This window comes from Acanthisitta chloris, unplaced genomic scaffold, assembly GCF_000695815.1.
Source record: "Acanthisitta chloris isolate BGI_N310 unplaced genomic scaffold, ASM69581v1 scaffold9615, whole genome shotgun sequence".
Lineage (NCBI taxonomy): Eukaryota > Metazoa > Chordata > Aves > Passeriformes > Acanthisittidae > Acanthisitta > Acanthisitta chloris.
In genome coordinates this window covers 1-22,911 of record NW_008673132.1, presented here as the reverse complement: position 1 = coordinate 22,911, position 22,911 = coordinate 1, and the positions used below count along the sequence as shown (strand labels likewise).

The window sequence follows — 22,911 nt, the reverse complement described above, 5'->3', positions numbered from 1 at the left end:
GCAGCATGTCAAGCAAACCTTCTTCTGGAACCAGAAGCTGCCCACAATAGTGCAGGCTCTTGGGGAACTTGATAAAGAATCACAGGCAATGTTATTGATGGAATGCACGTTTGATTTTTAACACTTCCATCTTACTAGTAAAGCAGGGGAGGACCAAGGGACTGATGTGTAGCAAACAAATACAGCTTTGGAAAAACTTGAGAAGAAAAATCTGTGCACAAAATGGGAATATAAAAGACAGGAAAGAATGTTAATACCTTTAAATAAACAAATGATCGTATTCTGATCGCACAGTGTGATCTCTCTCTTTATAAATATGACTAAGAGCTAGTCAGACTCTATAAACTAAGACTTTTTAATTTCAAATCACAGTTGGTAGTAAGAATTGCAAACCTTTTCATTTCTTTACCCACTTACCTTCAGTAAAATATCTGCTAGGGATCCTATAACATGCAAAGCTCCATCCTTTTTCCTTGGATCAATGTTTGGCTCTGTCAGAATCTGGTAGCAATATGCCATCATTTTTGGCAATACCTATGCAGGACAGAAAACAATGTCCTTTCATCAGATTATTTTAACAGCATTATTTAAGTTTAAAAAGTCATACAACAATTTTAAGTAGGAATTTTATCTTGGCCAAAGCAACTATGAGGTACAATGTGTAGCATCTTCCTGTAGTTGAAGTTTAGAAGGTTCTGTCTTCAACTTTTCAGTCAAATTTGCCAAAATTAGATTGATCTCCTTGTAATTTTCCATTAATAGTAGTAAATAAGGTCCTTTTGTTATTGTCTAGAGGCAATTCAAAAAAATGTGATGAAAAGGCTAGAAGCTCAAACACTACCTACCCCATTTTTTCCCCAAATTTTCCAGCTTGTCACTCACATATGTAAATACATATATGTATGAAGATAGATGTATATATATATATATATACACACACTGAAGAAGAGCTTGGACTAAAACCTCATGAACTTAATTTAATCTTGGCAGAAGCTTCAAAGTTGACTAGACTTAGGTAAGTTCCTTGGCAAAACCAACTGTTCAATGTCATTGCCTCACTCACTATGTCCTTTTCAGATATTATGACATCTTGATGGTCTCAATACAAATGATGAATATGAGAAGGAAGGACAGAGGACAAGGACTCTTTTAACAACAAAGAAGTAGAAAGACCATATTCCACCTACTCCACCTGATGTAAAAACTATGTTCTCTGAGAATCCACCTGGAATTGGAGCTCCATGTTTAAAATGGTACCCAGAAAAACATGTGGCATTTTAGTAAACTGACATGTGATTTCCAAGGCTTGCCTGGGTACTTTTACTATCACTCTAAGTATAGAAAGATCTACAGACAAGTTTATGTCCTCATTTACAGAGTGATTGTAAGAAATGGGTTTCATTCTTGCTAATGTCATTACTGTCAACAGGATTTTAAACAGCATCCATGAAAATTAATAAGGATTGGATTCACTTTTCCCACTGCTACAGTTTGTGACACTCAGAACAGCCATGACAGAGGCTGTTTGTAAACGTGGGAAAATCTATTCCCGTACATCTATTCCAACTCAGTTTGTATCTGGGAAATTAATTTCAAGCTGCGAGAGGAATCCACTTATTTATTTAGATGTACACATACATTAATTGTCCCAAAATTGACAGCACTAAGCCAGGAAACACTGGACTATCAATTAGAAAGTAGATTTTTCAAGACTAACTTCTCATAGCAGCTTCAAATTTAAGGGAAAATGGCATTATTAAGCAAAATTCAAATAATTAAACCACTAGTTGCATACCTCTTTTCTCTTCTTCGCAGCAGTATAAAGGAGATTCTGTGCTGCTGTTGTAGTGGATGCATAATCCTCAAACACATCTAAAACATTGGGGGGAGAAAAAGCATAACCAAAAAATTTTGTTTTCTGAATGACATAAATATTTTATACACCATCTAGTTTTTGGAATATCCCAAAATCAGGGTGAAAATATAAACCCCAGAACTACTGACACGGTTGACTTCACTCCATGGTTAAAGAGCCAGGCCCAAGCTTATGTCACATAGCTCACAAAAGCATTTACTTCTTCCCTTACAAAGCTACTGCCACTCATCATTGCCTTTATTCAGAACATGTTATTTATTCATTAACTCTTTTGAGACCATGTACGGAAGGGATAAAAGTCCTGTCTCCTGCTTTAATTAAAACCACTATAGGAAGAACAACAGTACATTCCAGCACCATCTGTACACCATATGTACACATTTTTGGCTTGATTTTATTAAAACCTCATGGGAAACTTTTTGTATGTAAAAACTACATGGATCTGGGATAGTTTTAAGTCTGCTGAAAGTTGTAGCTTTTTAGCTTCATTCACTACAAGAAAACCTCTTTTAATCATATTGAAAATATAATTTATATCTTGAAAGGGAAAATCTGTGCTGCAAATATGTTCTAATCCAAACATCCCTACACAAATTGAATTAAATTAAAAGATCTAAAAATGCAATCTTAAAATGTGATTAAAACTGCACACTAACTTTTCCTGAAAACTTGAAGAAAAAAACATCCTTAAGAAATACTACCAGACTACTGGAATTCTTGCTCCAAACCCAAAAGTGCCTCACTAAACTTCCATTTAATGTACTTTGATACTTGAGAGGTTTTTTAACCTTCCACAATAAAATTTAAATCTGTATTTAACTGTCTTAACTACATATTAAAATATGATTCACTAGTTACATAAAAAGAATTCATATACCAAGAGTTAGTGATGTATTTGTATCCCAGTGATCAACACTATATTGTAACTAATTTGTTGCATAACAACTCTCCAAGCTTTTTTAATTATGCTATGAATATTTAAATTGTGTTTTCCCATATGCTATTCTCAAATTAACTAATTAGGAATTCCCAGTGCTACATATGTATCTCCGTGGTGCCTGGCTCACAGGACTCTTCCAGCTAAAATTGCTGGATTTTTAGAGAACCCTTCTCTTTTCCGACAAGACTCTTATCAAAACACGGTCCTGTGTGATATTCCCAAGATTTTGCACTGCATCTTTTGAAAGAATACTTATACCTAATTATCTTACCATTTAGTCATAATAATTGGCAAAAAAGGCTGAAGGCATTGATAGTTTTCAAAAGGAAAGAGCAAGTCAGGCCTCTTCTGGTCAAAGTGAGAGCTGCAAGAACTGGCAGATCCCTGGCACATCTGCAACTCAGGACTCAAACTGGCGTTAGCAAGTGAGCAGGTCATTCTGCTTGGGCTGCACTGAGCACATGGGAAGCAGATAAAAGCTTTGAGATAATCATTTAGTTTAAAGCTACCAGCCAAACAGCCGAAACTCACTTGATCTGCCACCTTCTTTTTACTACAGATTGGTGAGATTTAAGAAACACATTTTTGTCTCTCTACTGTTAAGGACACTGGTGATGAAGGCAGAGACATTACAGTGGCCATGCTGATCACTGAACAGCAATCTACAGTTATGATGCAAGCAAAAAATAATGCCAAACACAAATACTTACCAAATTTCATGCGGATATATTCATATGGATCCTCTTGCCAGAGCTCTTCATCCTCATCTTTATAGCACATTAAAGAGAATATCACCTCTTCTGTTATACTCTAATTTTAGAAAAGTCAAATACACGTAAGTACACACAAAATCAAATTCCAGTACAACTTCCCTCCACCATGCACTAATTTACTAGACATACTTTTCTGAAAAGTAAAATTCTCTTAAGCAGTGCTCCTTTATTTTGCCAACAGAATTAAACTTACAGCATACATATTTCCCTTTTGCAACAGTCCCAGACAAGCAGCAGTAATTACACTATCTATCTTAATAACAACAGAGTACCACACACAAAATATACTCCAGGATCAGTCTATAAGCAGCAGAACATCACATTCTGCAGAAGAATCTCATCAATGCAATACTTGACATGAGAACGTGTTTCAGAGGCCTTCTCTGAACAGTCAGGGAATCAACTAACTACAACAGGGAAGCTTATGAAAAAATAAAAGCCTGAAAATCACTTTTCATTAGTTCTTAGTTCACTTTTAAAACATGTCCTTAAAACAGAGTTCAGTTCCTCTTGGGTCAGTGTTCTCTTTGTGCACTATTTTCTCACTACAATCAAATATGAATTTCCAAAATCTACAGACAATTCTGAGCACTGGTGACTACTCAAAGCCAGAATAGTATGACTCTCTAGCAGACTTTAAAAAGAAAAATTAAGAACTCAGAGAACTGAATCTTTAATTAACAACATCTGCAATAAAAAGTGGTGATAACACTGAAAAAACAACCACCTTGATGCAGAAATGCTTCTTTTTCCCCAGATCAACTGCTGAATGAAAGACTCATGACCTTGAAAACTGCAGAACTTGTGGGGTTTTGGGGCTTTTCTAATCACTCTGATGACATGCAGTGTTTATGACTGAGTTTTATGCACTAACCTGTATGTGTGGCTTCATTTGCTTCCACGTTACAGAGTGAATAACCCCTTGGTTCAGGTAATTTAACGTTTGCTGAAGAACACGTGGTGCAACATAGTCTTTTTGCCTGTACTGGTCTAAGATTCTCAACAGAACCTAAAGAAATGACAAATTGGTATTTTAAAACACAGACTGACAATTCTGTTTCATGCACAGATGTGCAGTGCAGCTGTTGAGAGAATATACATGAACAGAGAAATGAGTGACAGCAGAGGTTCTAGCATTAGAACTCACTGTAATGCCTTTGATCTAAAAAACAAATAATTTAAATATTAAGGTTCCAATCCTGCAAACATTTATGTACATATCTACCTTTGCTACTCACATTACCATGTGATCACTTGTGATCATAAACCAAATATATACTTCAATATTCACAGGGTCACAGCTCACACAGGCCTCAGCAAAATTGGGGATAAGGAAAAGGCACAGCGAACTTTTCAAACTGGTGGCTGCTATACCTGCTAAGTGGTGTCTGTGTTCATATTTAAGGACAGGCCCCTAAAGAAGAGAAATTACTTTGGAAGAACAGTGATAAGAACAGAAATACTAAGCTAGAAAAGAAAACAGGTTCACCTCTATCTGTGAACCAGAAGAGATGCAGACAATTTCAATTAGCTGTTGTAACCATCAGATATCACCTAGCATGCTATTGCAAACACTTCCTTAATATAAAGGTTAGCTCTACTAAGAAAATCCTAGAGCACAAAGCCACTAATCTGCACTAATGGCAAATGAATTATTAGTAAGTGTAAAGAATCGGCATGTACATGAATAACAACAAAAATCAAGGGCAATGCATAACAAAATATTGAGTCCCATACTTCCAGGACAATTCTGCTTCATAATTCTTCACATTATAATACATTTTCTTTTGAATATAACTCCTCCATTAGGAGTAACAAGTCTGATCTTAAGTCTTTTATATGATACACTCCTTAGACAAGAATTGCCTATATCTTATACAGACTCCAGCATGATGAATAAATAATTAAAACTTAGCAATGAAACAATCACAATAGAATTCTTGATAATTTTGCAAAGAAACACAACAAATCACTGCTCAAGAGCCAGAAAGTGAAGAAATGTATAGATTGCCCAATCCATTTATCTTGAAAGCTAAACTGACCCTTTTGCTATGAGGCTTAACAGAAAACTTCAAGTGTTTCAAGCTGTAACTGCCCACCAGAGTCTATTTTTCCACTCAAGAGTTAATCATTGCAAGCAGTTTAGAATAGATATACTGTTACCCTTTTCATTTACACAACCATTCCTCTCATTAGTTCTTACTGATGGATAAACTATTCCTTTGTCAAACTGGATGGAGAAAAGTAATTTTGTTTTGCAGACAACCCTGGTGTTTTGCAATCTAGTTTAAATTTGATTTGAAATGACAACAGCCTGGCACCCTGCATCAAAAGTCACCACAAATTTAAACTGAAAGAAGTCTGCAGATGCCATGTCAGGGATACTTCATCTGGCTGCATGCTGAGGATATGCCACAGATTCTGAAAACAGGCATGATCCAAACATTTCTCACTTGAAAAACAGCATTCCCGGGTGTATTTTGAGGTTTACAGGCCAAAGAGGATCAGGAGTAGGAGAGTGTCTAGTCGTTTGGTGTATGGCCCAGGAGCTGGGCCAAAAAACTCTGAGCTTGGGAGGCAGCACTCCAACACCTGCAGCCATTCTACCACACCAGGGAGATGCTGCAAGCCCACATTCCAGGGGTCCCACAACTGAGCTGGCAGAGAAACACACAAATCTGAAAGGAACTGCCTCTCTTCTATGCAACTCTATCAGAATTAGACTGTCTCCACACAGCATGTTAATCACAGATAATTAGCATCCCCCAACAAAAATCATTTCCTTGCAAAATGTGAACTTATGCTGCATTTTCATAAAATAACTTTCACTGCTGTTCTCCAGACATCTTCTAATCTGCTTTTATCTTCCTGAAATAAAACACCATCACTGGATTATGATGCCTAAATTGTTTGCAGTTAAAGCCGGGGCCTGAAAACACACCCACCTAGAAAGTGAGGCCTCTGCATCAACAGTTCTCCTCTCAGCTCTATCGAGAATGTTTAGATATGATGATAATACTGTTTTATCAGCACTTGCCTTTTCTGGGAATTTTCTTGCAGGGTTTTTTTAATTGCTGAATTTATGTGCTACTACACCTGAGTTCTATGGTACTGAGCTCTAAAGAACCTCTCAATCACTAAAAGGAAAACCTGCTTGAGTGTCTTCATTTTTGTTTAATGAATGAACTTTGATATGAGCACACTATTAAAAAGTAATACATTTCTTCAGCCAAAATGATCCAAATCATAAAAAAAAAAAAAAAAATCAACGGTGCTTACCTGTTGTATGCCCACAGCATAGGTTTTTAAAAAGAAGTCTGAGAATTCAAAGTATTCTTTAGTTACATTTCCAGGGCTTCCATACCTGTAAATGCAAAGGATACAGATATTTATGTTGTGAGAAGTCTACTGTGCCAGGAAGACACAGTGCTTTCTAAAGCACAAAGGACACTGAGCAGTCTTCCAAGAGCAAAGGAAACCTTTCCCACAAGCTCCTTCTAAACCACTATTTCCCTTTTCCTAGATTATCGCAAGGTACAATACTACAGTCACGTAAATATTGCTGACTTTTTGGCACAGGTTCCAAAACTTCCATGTTTACAGGTTTCTTTTCAAATCTTCCCCTGCCTTTATATATTTGAGAATACAAACATTTATAGCTGGATGCAGTAAAACAGATAGACAGATGTACTTTTCCTATGGGGTTAGTTTCTTGCCATCTTAAAGAGTCAAATCATTTCACTCTGAACAGTGGCTGTGTCAGTGCAAGGCAGAGGACAGCAGCAGGAACACCTCTTCAGTGATCATGAGGTGTTAAATCAATTAAACTGTCTTGTCTAATTTCACCTCAAGTAACAGCACAGATTTGTAACCCAGAGGTAGGTTTTAATCAGTTTGTTTGTTTGTTACCGTTCAAAGAGACGAGCTACAATATGCAATGCCCACTTCTTGCACTTCCACCACACCAGCTCTGGTCTATCATCTTCATCAATTTGCAGAGTCTCCTACAAATAAATACATTTGTTTTAAGTTACCTATGTGATTTGTTGAGAGAAATTGTGCATTCCTTGCTGAGTAAACTAATCCAAATGCACAGCACCACCTAAAGCTTTGGTTCTGTGAAGAGTTATGTAACATTCAGGAACTTTCCAGTATCTTAATCAGACAACATAATGTACATGTGCAATACCTGCACAAAGCCTGCAGTTCAATTTTCAAAATCATGCATCTTTTAAAAACATAAACTGTCAGATATACTTGAATACTACATGCACTCTGGCTTAAAAATTAAGCATGATACTAACTCCTCCATGTATAGACACTAACCATATACTAATGCAAAAGCTATAAAAGGAAAGTTGAGGTTGCGAAATAAATTTCTAGAAGGCTTAGGAAATGTCAGTTAATGTTGTACACACATGAATGAGAATTTAATTAGTCTTCTAATTTTGGTTTGCGTAACTGAGACAAATGATGGGTTTGTGATAAGCTTTCGACTCTTGTTGGAGAGAAACTTGCCAAATATTCCAGACTGGAGCTTACATGGTGTCTCTACCTCAGAAAATGAAGTTCTGACAGCTTAAACGATCTTCCTGCATATCTCTCACAAACAGAAACACATCCCTATTCCAGGGATGAGAATGTTAGATTAGGTATTTGGAAAAAAGAAGACTTATAAAATGTTTACACTGACTGTCCCTCAAGTGCCAACATGCAAGTATCAGAGGCCTTCACAGAGCTAAAACTCACCAGAGGTACATTTCTATCAATGATGGTCCGGAAGATCTCCATCCACTGAGTCATTGTTTGGTTATTCACCAACTGGAGCGGCAACGCGTACTGAAATAAGAAAAAAACCCACACATATGAAATACTACTTTTCTCTATGAAATGTAGATCTTTTCTACAGTAATTACATTCTAAGGAAACTGAGGTTTTAAGCAAAATTAAAACTAATTAGGTTAGATGTTTGTTTCTTTCCCTTCTTTACATAGGCACACTGTATTTTAGGGACCTCAGTAGTGTCCATTACAGGGTTTGGGTAAAGCAATAGCATATGAGTAAGCAAAATGTACTCCTTTTTGCTACCTAGCTACTATCTAGTCAACCTTACTTCTCTATAAAATCCAAAGCAAGGTGACAATATTCAGGCAAGTTATTGAAAAGAAAAATAGGATCTTGGTATATTTTTAATCCTTCCCCCCATAATAACAAACTATTTTAGCTTTTTAACCCCCAGTAAGAATTTTCATGCTGCTCCTTATGAGGGGTCTGGTTTTGTTTCTGATTCTCTACACTCTCAAACTCATCCCTGTAAAATGTATGTGCCTCAGTAAGTAGGACCTGCCAGACCTTCAGAAGGTAATGAGAAATGCTACCCACTGAAGTGCAGGATTTGAGAATTACTGACATTTTCAGAGGCCAACCACACAAGATACTCATACAGTTTACATCAGGTTATGTGCAACGGGAACATTTCTCCAGTAAGCTTACAGACAGAACGTGCAGAAGTACCTATATTCATTAAAAATTTAATTTGGGAGATCATGTGACCACTTTTAAGTCGAAAAATCTAAAACTATCATATTTTTAACAGTTGTTTATCATATAAACAGTTCTAAACATATGATAAACAGTTGTTTATCCCATCCAAATGGATATTCTTATTCAACCACACCCCTGAGTGTACTGAAAGGGGTCGTTGTGCCCAGTAAAGTTTTGGTTTTCCTCTACCAGATGCCAACCTGAACAAGAGCATAGAAGATTTTTAATATTTGCTTCTGAAGCAGCACAGAGTAATGGGAGTTATCAGGCAGAAGCTGGATCATCTGCTGCTGAATCCGAGGCAAAAATATTTGCATGGCTGCTATGAGAGGATCTCGCTCCTCTGCTTTTTTGTATCTGCAAAGGAAACATAAATGTTGGTCCAGATTCTAAACACTGGAGATTCTAATGACTATTTCCCACCAGGAATTTAATTTTTGTACCCAAAAAAAACCCAAAAAGAGAATATCCAGCATTCACTCACTCTCCCCTCCTCTAGCCCCACCTCAACAATCTGTGCAAATTCACTACAAACACCCATAAGCAGAGAAATGGAAAACAACCAATGTTACCTTATGCAAATGCAGCTATTGAGAGAAGAACTACTGTTCTTTCCTACTGAGCTGTCACCTCACAGGAGAAGGGACTTGAATTTGTCTGACATTCATACCAATGCCAAACCCAAGTTGGATGCTGAACAAATAGAAGTGAACAGCCACTGAGAGGGAAAAGAGAATTCCTTTGTTTGGAAAAATTACCTCTTCCTCCCTTTACATTCCTTTTGTGTGGTTTATACATGTGTTTCTAACAACAGGCCATTAAAAAAAAAGAGTGAGAAAGTTCACTGCACAGCTCCTAATTTACACTTGTGGATCTAGACTATGAGGACAGTACAGTATGCAACAAGAGTATATGACAATCCTGTATTCGTGACATAAAAGCAGCAGATAATTTGCATTCATATATCCAAAATCTGGAGAACCTTCAAACAACAGAAATTATAAATGTAAGGAATTTTTCACAGATGGGTTCAATCAGATGAAAAGTACAAAAACTCAAGGAAAAAAATGTCAGTAAATTCATACAGATTATTGCTAGGATCTCGGCTTTTAGTTCACTGATTATATTAATTATGATGAATATTTTTCATTTCTTTGCAGGAAAGGAAGCAAATGATAATTATTAATACCCATTTTTTATGGAAGTTCTTTGCAGAACTGCCAGTGCTCTTAAGAATGTCATTTTCAGTAACTGAGACAGAAGTACAAACTCCTCATCCACTGATGGACATAAACTTACTCGTAAGTCTTCACCAGCTGATAGAGGCACAGGAGGCTCCCGAGCCAACTCCCACTGTTTGGAGACTGCAAGTAGTAGCCTATCTTGTCTACCACTGCTGTCCAATGGCCAGGAAAGTCATGTTTGATGATAGCACGGAGGCACATGGTCAGCTGGGCTCTGTGGAGGAAGGGACAAAGAAATATAAGTGAATAAGATCATGGTGGAGTGTTTAAAATTAACAGACAGATCCCAAATCCTGGATCACTGGCCATAGTACATCTATTAAGTCATAAGTATCTTACATATTTTGACAGCACTGAAACAGTTTTGGGGAGTGGCACAGAAAAGGCAAGAAAAAAATTCCAGGGGATTTATATTTAAAGAAGAAACTAATTTCAAAACATTTTAGTTATTCTTCTCCCTTCCTCCTCCCTCTCCACATGCATTTTAAAAGAATTAATTGCTCATGAAATCAGCTAGCTCTGCACTTTGAAAATTTATGTTTATACATGCTTATGAGGCTGAAAGCATCCACAAAACACAAACCTGTATGTTTCCATTAAACAATAACGGCCTATGTATGATCCAGGCCACAGGTTCCTCAAGAAATTACAGATTTCCTGGGATCTTCCAGAACAGCATTTTCTCAACCTCCAAAGCATACGGCAGAGCAAATTAGGCAAAAAAACATCTTACCATTCCTCTCCCTTCACACACTTTTAGATGACACTCACCATGGTGAGACATGGCAGGATTGTTAACGGACTGAAGGGAGGTGTGACTAAAAAAGTTGAGCAGCACTGAACTAGAAGCTGTAAAGAAATACTCTTGCCTCTGCTAAGGAATGAAAAAAAAAGCCTGCAGAAAATACTAGTTCTTCTATATTTAGTTTTCCTTGAGTGTCTTCTTTCAGTCCATTATATAAGGAGCGACTATTACAAAGTAGTTCAGTAAAGGCCCTGCACCTACTGATCATTTTAGCTTGGTACAAACTCACCTTGCCCCTCAAGCCTTTGGACTTTGCATTAGTTGTCAATTTGGTTCCTCCCCCCCCTTATTCTCACAAGCAAACAGTGAAAAATCTCAGTATTTAAATATCAGACTAGTGACAGTAAAGTTCCTTTGACTTTCTTTACCTCTGACAAACCTACAAGTTTTTCCAGAATTTAAAAACGTGTACTTAATTTCAGGTGACTGTCCCAGGGTTTCCAACAATCCTTTTTGTTACAGACTCTAATTGTACTGTCAGGACATTTTAAATATCAGGTTATGAAAAGGTGCCTGAGCTTGCAAGAACTTCCCGAATTTCCATTATTTTGTGTTTCTTTGTATAAACTTAGCCTTGGTGTTTATGACAAGATGGCAGGGGAAACTACTATGCCTTAATCTCATTACCACAGAAACAGCATGTGATCCTTACCTTGCAGCACAACCTTGGCAAGGAGCACCTATCTCATTCAGTGGAGATATTAATCACCTGAATCACAGCATGTTAGTAAAGTGCAACTGGAAACGATGATTTAGTTCATTTTCTTGTCTCTGCACAGGACCATTTATATCCTGAGCATTTGTGAGAGATGTTTGTCTAATCTAATCATAACGACCTCCAGTGATAGCAATGCTATAGCAGTCTAAGGCATTCTGGTGTATCATTACTTTGCTGAAGCATTTTCTCTAATCCCAATTTCAGTCTGCAGTCAATCACAGATATGATTACTGAAAAAAAGACACCTTTGGGACCCTAGCTGGTAGAGAGGAGAAGGAGATTTTCTTCTGTTTTTCAAAGACGAACATGTATACACCACAGCCTAATCTCACCTGATCAGCCTCACTTTAAATAGAGGTGTTAACAATCATAGACTTAGTATGTCTGAGATTGTTAACTATTCTTCCTAAAAAGAGAAGAGCATTTCTCCATGCTTTTAATAATTTAAAACCAAGAACGCTAACACACATTTAAATACTGGGATTACATATAAAAACTGCTAAAGTAATTAAGAAAAGGGCTACCAGTCAAAAAGGATCTTGGGCAGTATTTCCCTGAATGGTTGATTCTATACTGCAGACAGCCCTGTGTACTATCTGCCCTGAATCAGCCAGACAGGCTGTCACTACAGCAAGTGTTACAAGACACTCAGAACAACACCACAAGAGGATAAATCACATCACAGGGCTCCCAGCCAGGTTACTATATCTCTGAAAAACAAGCACACATAAATAAGTTTAAATTGGTTATAATTACTTTTACAAAACAACACTTTTTTCATCTCGCAAAACACTGAGATGCTCACATTAACACTGACCAAACTGGCTGGTCTGAGAACCTGAGCTTTAGAAATATCTCTGTGCAAAGTGAGGTACCTCACTAGGTCAGGAGAACGAATTATTCCTTCTACAATGTTATCCCGAATCTGCTGCCGATCGTTTTCATGGATGTTGAATGGGAACACTGCTTCCCCGGGAGGAGGCTCGCGGTCTGGCCAGTACTGTGTCACCATGTTCTTCAGGTAAATGGCAGCTAAGTACAAACAGGGGGAACAATGAATGAATTGTAACACACCTCCACATTACTCAGCACTCAACATGCAGCACAGCCAAAAGCAGAACACAGCTGAGATGACTGAAAAACACCACCTCAGTCCTTAACAACTGTAGGCACAAAGCACAGCAGAGTCAGAAAAACCCTTTTTTATGATTTCACACAAGATCAAGCTCAACTGCCTGGTCCTGAACAGAACAGGAGAGCATTTCTGTCAGCTTCTATTGAGACATACTCTTCATTACAACAGCCTTCCATATGGACATAACATTCCATCGTTCTAAACAAGCAAACAAAAGTCTACTTGTCTGTAATTTCACTCATCCCTAAAACAACCACTTGAGCTCAGTAAGTGAAGTTTGGTAAGGCTTGTGTAAGCAAATCACTGTGCACACAGATGGGATGCTCTGCTTGGGGAAATGCCCAGTACAAACCTGGCACGTGGCCTACCTGCTATTCAACAGAAATGTTTGTTGTGAATTCCCTAAGCTTGATCTCACTACTAGGATTTCCCATAATCCCTTAGAATTGTTCCTTTCTGTCTCACATGAAAAAACATGAAAAATAAAGCTAATCTGCAACACAAAATAAAGCAGCATTTATGCATCAGTACTAAAATGCCTGCAGCATTCTTTAGGAAACATAGAAATATGGTGTGAGGCATTGAAGGAATGTTCTTAATAAACTCTTAGCCCCGCGCACGATTTTTATTGACTAGCTAGGGCTTTAAAGTGTAAATAAGATATCCTTGGGTACAATCATTTCTCTTGGTGATGACAAATTACAAAGTATGGAAACATGCAGTTTGTAAAATATTATACAGAAGCAAGAAGAAAAACAGCTCTTTGTCTACAACACACCAGAATATTCACACAAGAAACAGGTCCAGAAAGACCAGCCCAAGACTTTAATTTACTTAGTCCACAGATCTTGTTGTTCTACAAATTCTTGGCTTTAAAAAAATTCCCAGGGAAATCTGTTGACTTAGTAAAGCACATTTAAATTACATGTGTATTATATATAACTAATCTGGGAAAAAAAAAAGGAAAAACAAGAACAAAATTCACATGCTACATACTTCTTTTTTTTCTGAATTATGCTGAAATGAGAAATTAGTTTGCAAAAATGACTCTATGGAGTTTAGATTAAGTGTCAAACCTGACTACAGAATGGCTTAACAAGGCCATTCAAAGTTGGATTATCCTTGAAAAAATAAACACCAGCATGACAAACAGCATATGTCAGCATGGCCCAATGCACTCAGGGGACTAATAGGATCTGAACGAAAAAAAACCCAGCCAACAGTGCTTCTGTGGGAAACACTGTTCCATAGGATATCAACAAAGCTGTGAATGAATTCATTTGACAGTATCAATAATTTTTTGAAAAAGCTGAATATTCTTTGTATCTGTCAGAAATGTTGTACAGGAGCAGTTAAAATGGATGATGAGAAATCAGAATCTGCTATTACACAGTCATACCCCAAGGCTAACTGTATCACCATACCTGAACTCACACACAGCTGAGCAATCCTTCTAGACATGCTCCGACTATAAATGTGTAACTTACCAGTGATGTCTCCTTCCTTCAGATCTGCTTTTGTAAACAGAGACCACAGGTACTGACTAACCATATGTGGCTACCCTTGACCTAGGAAGCTAAGGGAGTTTTTTTCATTTTTCAAAAACTTTCATTTTCAGGAAAAGGGATTCAGATAGAAAAAACATGTATTCAAATGAGATACACCTGTTTATTTTTAAATTGTCATTTATCCTGGCATCATTACTTCTTCACCACCAGGAAAAAGAATACCTAAGGCTCTCTGGGTGATCAGGTTTTGAGCAGAAATCATTCTCTTTTCACATCAGTATCACAGCAATCCAGTAGGGATCACTACAAACACAGGGAAGCCAGAGCAGGACTCTACATGTACCCATGGTTTCAGGTGCTCCTCATGTAGGAAAGAAACAACAAAGATCTTTTCATTTTCCTCATTCAGAACAAAGCTGAACTGACTTTATACTGCAACAGCTCAACAGCCTGCTGAAATAACTAACAGACTGAGCTTCTACTGAAGGAAAATGAAACATGGAACTTATCTCACCTGCTTGACGCACTGGAAATTCAACTTGATCTGATACTATGATTTGCAGAAGACTCGGAGCAAAATTGATGATCTTATAGGACTGAAATAAATGTAAAACACAGTTAGCAAATCACTATGTTTAAAGAAGACTGTATTAGCAAACGCTGAGTAAGAAATACAGACTAAGGATTTTGCAGTGGGTTTGGACCCCCATGAAGTCTGGAAGGTTTCAGCACTTGGATTTACCCAGATCTGCAGCAATCCAAATAATTACTTGTAAAAGCTGCACAACTAACAGCACACAGGCAGAATAAGTATTGTGACAAGGCTCTCAATTAGAGATCGGTGATAATGAATATTTAAATAATTCTGGGAATAAATAATGAGAAGCACTAGAGATCTGTCTTTGAATTATTTAGCTTAGCCTTGTACGTCAAATGGATATTGACATTTTTCATCAATACACACCATCCATTTGCAAAACAGTTTGTGGCAGAACAGCAAGAGTGATGACATTAAAAAAAAAAAACCTTTTTAATTATTTTCAAGTATAAACAGCATGTGCATTAGCCATATACAACTATCTTTTAATGAACCAGATGTACAGTGCATCTAAATAAAAACTGGGCAAACAGTGGAATAAACATTTTCAATTAAAATCAAGTGTAGACACATAACATTTCAAACCCCACAGCCTTGCTGGGAACTTTTTTAAAACTACATCAGCCATGCAGCTGAAGAATGTCAAAGAGAAAACAATGCTCACTGAACTTCTGAGCAAAGCAGGCCAGATTGAAAAGACATGGGTATCTGATAGCATTATACTGCTGTCATTCAGCAGGGCTCCTCCAGCACCAGGGACCGCTGACTTAGCACGGGGCAGTAACTAAGCCTTGGCAACATCAGTCCTCACTAGTAGGTCAGATTTTCAGCCCTTGCATCTATGTGCTTTATGTTCAGAGATGGCTCTTGGGGCTAGACGGCAGCAGCTTTCTGTCTTTCACTTTTATAGTATTTCTTTCCCACTAGATTATGCCTGGCAGTTCTGTGGTTGCTTCCAGAGCTGTTCTTTAAGCACAAGTATACTACACCCTACCTTAGAGTTTGCCTCACTCAAAAGCTGTGAAATAAGAGGTACATTCGGCTCTTCACATACCCAGCTCCTTGATCTAACATCTCCATAATGAGGTTAAATTACATTGCTTTCATGATGCCTAAGTGTACCAGCTGCACTGCAACACTCCAATTCGATAATTATACTAAATCACTTAACTTTCTGGCCCTCGTTTGATTCATTATAGTGCAATTCTAACTTACTTTGTGCTCAGAGACTCATTTGATGTTTATAGAGTAATCTGAGATCTGAGATAAAAGCAGTAGTGGCAAATCAAAAGGATACTCTCCTCCAATTCCCTTCTCTATAAACTCTGATTATCTACAAAAATGCTTCGGATAAAGTAAAAGCTGTAACAGACAGCACAGGAACTCCACTTATCTACAGACATGCTGAACTGGATTCCAAAGATCACCTTTTAATCGAGTATCCTGCAGTGCAAAGCTTGCCCTTCAGTCACTACTGGACAGAATCTGTACAGTGCTGGTACACTTCTGATGGGGCTGCAGCATCCTCCAGCACTCAACAACCAACTCCCAGAGAGACAAGGAAAGCAGAAATCCCAGCAGCACAGAAACCCAAAAATATCTGTGAACTCTAACCATCCTTTTTCTTCTCCACAGTCCAGTATGCTGTTCTCAGACCCAACCTGCACACAGCTTTTATCACTATAAATACACTAGTTAAAAATGCATCTTTTGGGGGTTTTGTTGGTGTTAGTTTCCTGCTGTAATCCTACCGGTACCACGTTTACAGGGGACAGGGTGAGAACAGTATTATTTCCCTTTCTATGTCCAAATAGTTTTTGCTGAATCTACATTAAAGCCACTGCTGCTCCAGGAAGTTTTATTGGTACCACTTGCTCTGGTGTACAACTGCTCTCCCTGAAGTTTTGACAGGATATATACAAATAGGGTAATTTGCCTGTGTGCCAGATCCTCTCAGCAAGTGCCTGCAATGGCAGAAGACACGTTATGCAGAAGGTACGTGCAGTGTCCCAGAGGGGTTCCCACCCCTACCAGCACACTGCTATGTGGGTTTTTTCACACTTTACACACAGCCACCCCTAAAGAAACCACAGGGGCCACTAAATCCTTCTGTTCAGTACCACCGTCATGGCCACAATTCACATTTTTACAAAGCTCCGTTTACTGCTCGTTATCAGAAACGCAAATGCTGTAGAGATCACCAGGGACTGTGCCCGTTTTAGAAACAAGACACCCAATTCTGTTGTGTTTGTGAAGCTCAAATTCCATCCTGCTCACTTGTGCAGCAACAAACCCGGTCAGGAAAACTACATGCCGCTTGCAGTTTTTAGAACAGAGGACTTTTTAAAAAGCTGCATGCAGCAACATTTTTCCTATACCAGCACATTCTCGTTGGTTTAGTTGTCATGCTAATTGTGATCTTGGGATGTATCCCTTCCCTGCCTTGCTCAGGAAACCATACAACAGGCTCTGGACACCAGCAAGGTAGAGCTGAACACACCACACGAGCAGGTGCAGAGCAATTGTCAGGTGTGCCCTGTGCAAATGAAAAGAGACAAGGAAGAGACCTTGGGGCTCGATGAGCTCAGCAAGACACTTCTTTATCCCACTGCAGCTGCACCTTAACAAAAGGAGAGGAGGAATATCATCAGTCCCATGAAAGGAATGGAACACCAGGTACTGATTTTGAAGGGCCATGTCCAGGCCATGCCCAGGTGTCTCAGGGAGGCACCAGATGGCTGGAAAAGCCCTTCATTACAACTCCTGTAACACAGTACAGCTTTGTGCAGTTGGTGAATAATTACACTGCCTTGAATCCACATCGGTGTGATTTGGTAACACTTTCTGTGAAGGTGAGGATCAATGGGGGCCTGTGTTTGTTTATTCTGAAGGAGAAAGTAGAAGCTTCTTAAAACCAAACTTTCACTAAGTGCTTATAAAGAACAATTATTTTAAAGGTGTGTAAAACATACTGGTCTTGTGTCTATGCTAAAAAATATTATTTTATTTCCATTTGGATTAAAAAATGGGATACAGCAGTGTGCAAGACTAGCACATAAACTGAGAGAGGCATCCAGCAGTACTGAATAAGCTTACAGCAATGGAGAAGAGGTAACTATGTCCCCATGCATCCTGTCCCATCCGTGTCCACTGTCTCAGGATCTGTGCACTGCAGCTGCACAGCTTTCTGCACCCTGTTCTTTCACCTTTGGCCTCACATGCATTCTTCCCTGCCTCAGCATCACAGGATCAAATTGAACCCTATTGAGGCAGACACTTTTCATACCTAATGTTCAGGTTTGGCTCCCAGGTCATCACACATAATACACCACCAAACTCATTTCAGGACACATTATTCTCATGTCTTACTTGCTGTCGCATTTAAAGCCTTCAGCAAGCAACTGCTCCATAATCACATTTGTCAGTAACCTTCTCACTGCACTGACAGCAGCCACAGTGGCTGAGTGTAGAATGGCACTGGAAGGTGCTTCTTCCCTACAGAACAACAATAGGACACTCTAGGACAATGGATATGGGAAATTGAGCCTTCCCTCAGTTTCTGCAAGTTAAGACAAGCTCATCCTTCTCCACCAGCAGTAAACATCACTTCCTCTGTACCTCTGAATCCAAGCAGGGCACATAAAAATTGCTGAAAACACAAGGCACTGCAACTTCGTTTGTAAAGACAAACACACAGAAGAAATTTGCACCTCGAACTGATAAGCAATTAACTGTTTACAAAGATTGTTTCAAGGCTTAAATACATTTGATCCAAATGCTCAACTAACCTGGTTTACCAAGTCTTATGTTCTGTTTGCTGTGTACTGAAAATGTGTTACTTAGAAATTCCACCAGATTTGTCACACTCGGGAACACTTTTGCAGTTGTTAATAGTATTTTCTCTCTTGTTTTTCACACTGTCAGTCACAGACAGTTGTTAACACGAACTTCAAAAGACACTTTCTGCTTTCCTTGCCTACATGCAAAGGTAGTATGTGGGGAGGGGAGAACACAGTTTTTTTCATACACACTGAAAACAAGCATGTGTAAATTGCGCTTCTCACCTCTGTGGGTTCTGCTGCCTAATTCATCCAGTCTCACTTTCCACAGAACTTTTAAGCATCCAAGTCAACTTCCTCATCAAAAATCCCTGAGACTCCTTCCTCTAGGCATTGTGAGGTGCTCATTGTCACTTTCAGAGGGGTCTTAACATCCCTGCCCACTGCGGCAGCCAGTTTCCACAAAGACGTGGTAAGATACAGAAGGAAGCCAGACTTTATTCTGGACTCTTCTGCTTTTGTGCAATCTTCTCACACGTTTCCAGCACTGCTACTCAGTTCCTCTCAAAGCCAAATTATGTAACTACAAGTAAATATTTAAACACACAGCTGTATTTCTGCAACTGTGTTCCTATTTCCCCCTTTGTTACAGGCCAAAGAAATGCATCACAGCACACTGAGCCACTGAAGGCTAATGCATAAAAACTGTATGGAAATCAGGATGACTATGTTCATGTAATCAGGCAGTACACCCCACAGCACTCCAAGAACTGCCACATGAAAGCAGTATGTAGCCATCACAAAAAGTTTTAATCAAAATTAAACCCAGCTAAAGTTCTTGAAGTCCATGAGACAGACATAACATGAGTAATAACCTGGAACAGATATGGAAGAAAGATGCACAGAAATTGAGTATCTTTCCTCATATGATAACTGACTGTTCTAGCAAGCACAGTGTGATTGATAATGCAGTCATAAAGTGCACAGTGATTATGATGTGACAGAGCTGAAGAAAAAAGGCAGGGTGGGGAGTATAAGAAAAAGAGGGAGATGAAAGGTGTGTACACCTAGAAAACCAACAGGCTAAAAGGTAAATGATGGCAGTTACACGACAGAAATTACTGACCTGGCAGGAAAATACTGCTCTAGTTTATCAAGAATCAGATTTCAAACAAATCCCACACTTTCAGATCACAGATAGAAGTGAAGTTTGTTGATGACTCAGAAGTAGCATCATCCAAGGAGGAAGATCAGAAGAATCATACAAAGAACTAAATGATCTTTAGAACAGCCCCAACAAAATTGGAGGAGGGTAACAGGACAAAGTACATAGTCATGCACCCAAGGATGATAGGAATTTCTCCTAAAAGCTTGAGGTTTCTTAGTGAAGAACAGGATAAAAGGAATAAAAGAATAGGAAAAAACACTTCAATTAAAACAGGATAAACGAATAGAATAAAAAGACTGTGGTATACTGAGTGATCAGAAATATCTGGTGTTGGATGCTAAAAAGATAATTGTAGTTTTAGGATGTACTTAATGAGGTACTAGTGGCATTGAGCACAGGACTTTCTGGAACGCTGCAAACACAAATGACCAGATGACACAAGAAAGATTAATTCAGAGGGAAACCAGTCCAGAGAACAGCTGTGCTCTCTTATTATTAGATTTCATAAATTCAGTTTTATGATATGGCAAAGGAAATATAGCCTGTTGAGGCTAGGAAAACAAGCCAGTAGAGATCGGCCTTTGATAAATAAGTCAGAGATGGCACCAAGAAATCTATTCTAGTTAAGAAATAAGATTGGCACAAATGGATATAAATGGACCATAAACTAATTTTGGCTGGAAACCAACACTTGTTTCTAGCTGCAGGAAGAAAATTCACAAGCAGCCTTCCAATAGATATAATAAGGGGGAAAAAAAGGAATTTTGATTCCATTTCTGAATGCAGTTAGACGATAATCTGGAAGGCAGACAGCAAATTAACTGATTTAGCTCTATCTTTACACAGGTGCAGGAACACACAGAAGAATAAGAAGCATTTTCAAACATGCTGGTTTTACAGGTAGACAAGCCTTCATCCATTTCAACTGCATTCCCCATGCTCTACACTGCAAGCAAACCATGGAGTCTGGAGTCTAGAACCATTACAATAGTGCTCTAAAGGACCCTGTACTGGTACAAGCAGTGAGGTGCCTACAGAGAGGTGCCTTATTGGTGGACCAGTAGGATTTATACTGTCTGGGAAGCTCTTGTCACTACCTGTATTCAAACCTAATGCCAGTGTGCATTGCAGACAGGCTAACACAGCCAAGTTTCACCTCAATATCCATGAGTGTGTCTCAGGAGCAGCATCACTTAACTACAGCACAGAATAAAGGTGACCCTGTTCTGTCTGGCCAAGGGTTGTATTACTACTTCAAGCAGTTATTGTTCGAGTTTTCTGTTTGGATGGTAGATTGGTTCCTTTGCTAGAACAAGATAAATGCTAGAACAGCATCTGGATTCCAGCACTTGCAGGAACACAGTGACATGTCAACACTATCATCAGATACACAGGAGTCTGACATGCCTCTTTGAAGTCTTGCTTCAAAAGCACTGAAAAGCTTCAAGATGTTAAAGGCCTCACATTAAGAAACATTCCTCAGAGCATTTTTGTTCCACTCATCCAAGGAGCCAAACCCAGCACTGCACCAGCTCATTATGCCAGTCAGATACATCATGCTTCATTTAGTAACAGGAAGCCTACACAAAAATAGGTATGTCTTAATTTCAGGATTCATTCTTTAGAAACTGTTTAATTCTTTAGTTAGAAAAACAAAAATGTGTCAGCTATTCTAAAGAAAACTCTATCTCAACCACTTGTCAATAAGCCTACTTGCACTCTTGAATCTAAAACCTGCATCTTTCATAAGAACTGCATTATCCATCTCTTGAATTTGGAACACTTTACAGCTCTCAATATCAAAACACCTTCAAAACTCTTCCTGAGTTTCACAGTACTTGTTGGAGATGTGAAAACGACAGCATTAAGGGCAGGGCAGGCCCCAGGAGCCCTGCCAGCTGCCTCTTTGTTCTGAGCCTCCCCGGACAGTGGTAGCAGCAGTCCGAATTGTAGTTTCCTGTGCTGACAAACACTTGTAATTTCCCTCTCAGTCCTTAACAGCAGGGATAAAACTAGCTACTGATGAATTTTTAAAGTAACTAATAAAGACAAAAAGTTTTGCATCCTTATCTAACTATCCCCAAGAGCATTCTCAATGGTCAGCACTTAATCCACAGATTTCCTAAAGGAACTTACCAACTGCTAAAGCAAGGATTAGCTATATCTAATTCAGAAGGAGTTTAAAGTTGCCTAAATAGAAAACTAAGCTGGAGGAGCAATCCTGCAGTAGCATTAATTCCTGACAGCCAATTCTCAGGAACCGTTTTGTTTACACAATGCAATCAAAAATCCAAATCAGAGAATCACAGAATGTTCAGAGTTGGAAGGGACTGAGGAGGATCACCGAGTCCAACTCCCGGCCCTGGGACAGGACATCCCCGAGAATCACACCGTGTGTCTTGACAGCATCGTCACAGTGTTCCTTGAACACTGTCAGGCTTGGTGCCGTGACCACTGCCCCGGGGAGCTGCTCCAGTGCAGTCCTCCTATAGAACTGACCAAACATTCCGTGGAAGTCCAGAGGTTAGAGCTCATTAATGCTGTTCACGGGAACTTTCTCTCGTTTCAAACTGCGGCTGTGGTCACAGCTCTGACCCAGTGCCCAGTGTCGCTACATGACCCGTGGGACGCCCTGATAAACACTGCCAGAACACCTAACGCGCCTCGCTCCGAGTTTCGCCTGCGCTGCGGGACGGGGCAGCACCAACCCCTGAGCACCACTGCTGCCTAACCCCCGAGCGAGCCAGAGGTTCTCGGGGCTGTCCCGGGCAGGGCCAAGAGCCTGAGTCGCTGATCCTCACGGGTCCCTTCCAGCTCAGGAGT

At 39.1% G+C, this 22,911-nt stretch overlaps 1 protein-coding gene across 1 annotated transcript in view; it reads right to left on the bottom strand.

The window, feature by feature from the left end:
- The window catches only part of IPO8 (importin 8), a 34,761-nt gene extending 21,566 nt beyond the window's left edge, over positions 1 to 13,195 (bottom strand). Inside the window, exons 1-9 of the mRNA XM_009074801.1 lie at positions 13,185 to 13,195; positions 9,265 to 9,277; positions 8,339 to 8,428; positions 7,499 to 7,593; positions 6,869 to 6,953; positions 4,464 to 4,598; positions 3,527 to 3,626; positions 1,796 to 1,872; positions 418 to 534 (exon numbers count right to left, since the gene is read on the bottom strand). Coding sequence (XP_009073049.1) covers positions 418 to 534; positions 1,796 to 1,872; positions 3,527 to 3,626; positions 4,464 to 4,598; positions 6,869 to 6,953; positions 7,499 to 7,593; positions 8,339 to 8,428; positions 9,265 to 9,277; positions 13,185 to 13,195 — 723 coding nt within the window. The remainder of the gene's footprint in view (positions 1 to 417; positions 535 to 1,795; positions 1,873 to 3,526; positions 3,627 to 4,463; positions 4,599 to 6,868; positions 6,954 to 7,498; positions 7,594 to 8,338; positions 8,429 to 9,264; positions 9,278 to 13,184) is intronic.
- Between the last annotated feature and the right edge of the window lie 9,716 nt (positions 13,196 to 22,911).